The sequence below is a fragment of the Montipora foliosa genome, chromosome 10 (genome assembly GCF_036669935.1).
Source record: "Montipora foliosa isolate CH-2021 chromosome 10, ASM3666993v2, whole genome shotgun sequence".
Lineage (NCBI taxonomy): Eukaryota > Metazoa > Cnidaria > Anthozoa > Scleractinia > Acroporidae > Montipora > Montipora foliosa.
In genome coordinates this window covers 20,366,853-20,371,852 of record NC_090878.1, presented here as the reverse complement: position 1 = coordinate 20,371,852, position 5,000 = coordinate 20,366,853, and the positions used below count along the sequence as shown (strand labels likewise).

At 40.9% G+C, this 5,000-nt stretch overlaps 2 protein-coding genes across 2 annotated transcripts in view; one reads left to right on the top strand and one right to left on the bottom strand.

Moving 5' to 3' along the window:
* Positions 1-1,401: 1,401 nt before the first annotated feature.
* On the top strand, positions 1,402-2,707 carry LOC137973105 (neuropeptide FF receptor 2-like). The gene has a single exon (XM_068819842.1). It carries the CDS (start codon positions 1,574-1,576, stop codon positions 2,705-2,707), a length of 1,134 nt encoding a protein of 377 aa, XP_068675943.1. The 5' UTR covers positions 1,402-1,573.
* Positions 2,708-2,763: 56 nt separating this feature from the next.
* Positions 2,764-5,000, bottom strand: part of LOC137973104 (carbohydrate sulfotransferase 3-like) — a 3,668-nt gene continuing 1,431 nt past the window's right edge. Inside the window, exon 2 of the mRNA XM_068819841.1 lies at positions 2,764-5,000. This exon is cut by the window's right edge and continues 723 nt beyond it. Within this exon, the coding sequence (XP_068675942.1) occupies positions 4,438-5,000 (563 nt within the window). The 3' untranslated portion in view covers positions 2,764-4,437.

Here is a 5,000-nt window from a genome sequence, read left to right as displayed (position 1 = left end):
AACGCTAGCATAAGGGAAAGGAAGAATTTTGAACCTTGCTCTTGTGCAAGGATCAAAATTGCTTCAACCCCACTTCACACGGAAAAATAAGAGTTCTTGTGCTTTGTACTTGCGTCGTTAGTGAAAACCAGGCTTAACGGGCCAGTAAATTCAGTCTTTAATTTCACTCAGAAAACTGTCTGCTTTGAATAGGTTTACTTGTCTCGCGGGTATTAGTGGCCAAATGACACACACCATTTCGCCTCAACTCCGGATCGAGGTTTTGATTCAGTACGCGAAACTCTGAAGTGTGACAGGTCCATTAAAAACGTTTAGCATGACGTGTTGAGCTCGTGGTTCTTTTAAAGTGCGTAGGTGACGACGGTTGAGTGATTTCAAGAAAGCGAAAATCGCGAGGGAAATGGGGCGGAGGACACGGGGAAGAACTCTTTATCACGCGCGCTTCAAAAGAAAAAAAAAGACCCCTAGCTCCGAAAGCTGTGCTTGTATTTGGTGTTTTCTTCTTTGAAAAAGAAGTTCACGTCTTGCAATTTGTTGGCCTTTTTATAACGCGTGTCACCACGAATGAGAGGCTCGCGAAACTAAGAAAGGAAATCCCTACATAGGGCTAGCTATTCCAGCAATCAATTAATCTTTTCTACTAGTTGAGTGATGCAGTGGGGAAGCCCTTAAGTGAGACCATTTCAATGAAATGTACTGAGAAGTAGTAGGTAGGTGTTGATTGTACAGGTGCACAAAGTAGTTATTGACTTAGAGTTTGTGGGCGAACCCTGAAGTGTTTTTGAGTCCTTGAATGAAATTTAAATAAAAGCTACTCGGTTGTACTTTCCTCTGCTTCTGTATTATTTAGTACTTTGCCGTAATTAATGACTTAAGCTTTAGGATTTGTGGCTTTAATTCTCACTAAAAAAATGAATCGAAATCTCTGAGTTCGAGTGTTCGATATAATAACAAACATCAAGAATCAGCTGTTTGAATTTAGTTAAAACTAATTTGTATGCAAAGAATTCAGTCAATTTACAAAAACAGTGGTTTGCAGTACAACTTACGCTCCACTAAGTAAAAAAAATAAAAAAACAAAGGATTTTTAAGCCATACAGTTATCTTGGTTACCATAATCACAATCTTATCTTGTTCTCCGCATCACGGTTCCAAAGATATTTCATGAAACTACGTAGAAGTCAGGAAATCCTCTGGTTTATCATCATGATGTTCTGTCGAATAATTCATCAGTGTCAGTCAAGAACAGCAGTGAACTGCAAACAAAGTAGAGAGGCCTTAATTACGAATCACAACTGTGATTGGCACTTGCACCTGTGCCGTTAAAAGGCAATTTCCTTTCTCAGGCTTATCAATTGAACACTTTAAATCTGATGGACTTGTGCCTCCTAATGGCCGAGATAAAGTTCTTAAAAACGACGTAGTTCTTTTGTTAAAGGCCCTTTAAACTACTAAATATATGGACTTTTGATTTCCACGTACTGAGATCTTGATCGAGAGAATTTGAAACTCCAACCCTGCACGTAGGCCAAGAAGGTTAATCTGGACGTGACTTTCGAAGCTTAGTAGCATAATGAATGGTTCAAACACGACTACGTTTGCACAATGTCTCTCCGAACCTGCTTTCTACATGTGGACATTGCGTTTGGTCTACTCAGCTATCTTTCTTCTCGGAACGGTCGGAAACGCTGTGGTGTGCTTCGCAATTGTGAAGCGAAAAGCACCGCAGAACAGCTGCAACGTATTCACTTTCAACCTTGCGTTTCACGATCTTATTCTAGTCATTTTATACGTACCAACGCAAATGATAGCCTTGGAACATTGCTATGCCTGGATTCTAGGAGAATTAACTTGTCAACTGGTTTATATAATATTACCAATCTGCCAATCTGCCTCCGTTGGTACATTACTGGCCATCACTGCTGATCGATACCGAGCGATTGTGTTCCCAGTCAAGTCCCGTCTTACCAGGAAGACTGTACTTCTTGTAATAGCAGCGATTTGGGCGGGATCAATTGTGACGGCGTTACCTCTAGTATTTGTCATTACTGAAATTTCGCCAGTTCCTGGTGTTGTGTATTGCGTCGAGTCCTGGCCGTCAGAAACCTTGTTACAAGCATACTGGCTTTCTATGTTCATCATTCAATATTTCCTCCCACTATCCGCTATTGCGATTCTTGCTGGAATCACCGCCTATAGCTTGAGAAAAAATGCCTACCCCGAAGCCATGGAAAGCTGTGAGCAAAGTGAAATGTTTAGGACAACGGTACGAAGGCGCGTTAAACAAACCAAGCGAATTACCAAGATGTTAATCGCCTTGGTTTTTTTGTACGCAATCTGCATGCTGCCTCAGCACGTAGTTTATACCTTTTGGACAATGTTCGGCGACTTAATGAGCAAATCATACAGGGAACAAGCAAACATTGTCGCTAACATCTTCCCGATCGCTAACAGCGCATTAAATGCAATTGCTTACGGTACGCTGAACAAGGAATTTAAAGGCGTATTTAAAGCATTGTTTCGATTCGCCTGCTGTAAAGTGAGTCAGACAAGAGATATTGCGAGACGCGAATCGCAGCGACGGACTTTGTCTACCACAGACGGATCTTCAGTCAAAAAAGAACGCATGCCGTCAGCCTTTGCTTTAGGAAAACGAACTGGAAATAGTAAATATGTTTCCTGCTATGCACAAGGAACAGAAATATAGGCTAAAAAGGGGAATTTACGTTTTACGAGTTATTCAGACGGACCAAAAATAATGGAACTGCTGAATAAACTCGCAAAAAAAGGCAAAAACTGAGTGGTTTGCTCATAGTGAAACGGTTTCTTTTGGCTAATTTTCAGACTATTAGTGTTGAAATTCGGTATGATTTTGTTGATTTTATACGATTTGATTTTGGGGGATTTGAATCTTTTATCCTTGTAGGACAATCTATCGGAAGAAGTGTTTTAGAAAATGCTTTCTTTGGCGGGATTTTCTTTGGGATTGGAGAATGGGACAAAACCCCCTGCTCATTTCCGGCTATTTCAAATGGGTCGTCCCGAAGTTGAAATATGACCAGCTTTGGTTTGTGTGACAGCTTGATTAAACGTTTAACTCGAGGCAAAAACTACAGTTTATTTGACCGGCAAAGTGGCTGAACTTTGATTGAAACTTAGTTGTGGACAAGAACAAGGGAAAATACAACACTATAACAAAAGAACAGAAACGCTGGACATGGAAAGTAAACGTAATTAACAAGGTTTTCTTTATTTTTGTTTGCTCCACTACTTACAGCTTCCATGACCAAGTTCCACTTTCATTAATTAAAGACTTCACGTGCTTAAACCGAAATCCACTGTGACTGCATTTATGTGACTGAAACAAATTGAGTGTTCTAACTGTAGTTTCGCTACGCAGCCATTTTTAGCGAGGCACCTGATCGGCAAGTTATAATGCGTAATGGCATTTTAAATATGCGCGGCATTGGGAACGAGAACTTAAAATAGCTTTGCGAAACTAAAAATAGATTTTAAAAAACCCAAAACAACACAAACAATGAAACACCAGGTGATAGCCTGTGTACAGCCGCCCGCTCTCCTGTGGCAGTCTAAAAAATAAATGTACTTTAATTCCTCTTTGTTTCCTTCTTTTCTATCTTTGGAAGGGTTACGTTTTTGCAAACATTGGCCGTGTAGCACTTGACTATTGGAGGGTAATGTGAAGTGCTATTTTCTATCCGTGTAAACCATGTGTACGTTAGCCGTACTAATGGAATTGGACCCATAAAAGGACAGAGAAAAAAAACTCTGACCAGGGTGGGCTTTTCTTATTTTGGACAGCTTACAAATAAGCACAATTTCAGGCGATAAAGAGAACTATCTTAAAACTTACGGGAAGCGTCCCTTCTGAAGAGAACACTCATCACGCTCCACAGCTTTTGTCTAGTTAAGCCCAAAACACGAAAAATCAGGAGCTTTGAGGAAACAAAGAGGATTACAAAATGGTCATTTTTACCACTGAGAGCAAAAAGCATTACCCTTTCAATTAAAAACGTTGAGAAATACTCGGCGGCATGAAAACTCTACAAATGCCGTCGCGGACGAAACGCGATCTTGACCCGAGGACGTCGAGTCCAGACTTTTCCACGCGCTATCGCGTCCTCTGTATTTGCTAAACCTGCCTAATGAGCGAGCGAGCGAGTGAGTAAGTGCGGGAATGAATGAATAATACATGGTTTAGAACGTTCCAGAATCTTGTTGAAGCCGCAAACGCTTCAAGCTTCTCTAATGTTAAATACTTTGAGTACGTAGGAAAACGCGAAAACCATTTTTTGTCTTTACTCTAGATCTGCTATTTTATTTGTTAAAATCGAATGACTTTTCCCTCAGAGGGTTGCGAGGGTGTTACCTTCAGTGAATTCATGCATCCAGTAGTTCTGTGGCCTTTTTTTTTTTTTACGTTGTAAGTCTATCCAATCCAAGAAAATCAAACAACTCGCTACATTCTTTTTCAATTATTCTTGTTCGTTCGATAGGCGCTTCCCGTCGCCACTTTTCGACGTTTGCGGTGGCGTTTCGAATGGTAGAAAACTCTTTCCCGGCCTCTTTCTTTAGAACTTCTTTGGTCGGCTGCGTGGATTGTACAATCCAATGTAGTACACTCTCTGGCATTTCGAAGCCAGCAAACTTATAAATTTCCATAGCGGTCTTTACAGGGGATAGAGCTATGTCTTTGTAGCGCACTAATTTGTAATGCTTCTTTAAGCTTCCCTCGAGGCTGGCTCCATACTTCACGTTCTGCAGGATACCCTCGCACGTGTCGCGTGGAAGATAAAAGAATCCTGATTCTTGGTAATCATGAATCCATTGTAGATTAATTCGGGAGTTGATGCTTCCCCGTGGATCGCGAACAACATGCAAGAGCTTGACTTCGGTTCCAGACGTATTGTAAATGATATGTGGTAGAATGTTGGAGAGCTTTCTGCTTTGTACCCGCACAATAGCTACTTTGGCAACGC

Excerpts from the sequence above, each read along its gene's own strand:
- LOC137973105 (XM_068819842.1), top strand. The coding sequence starts at position 1,574 with ATGAATGGTTCAAACACGACTACGTTTGCACAATGTCTCTCCGAACCT.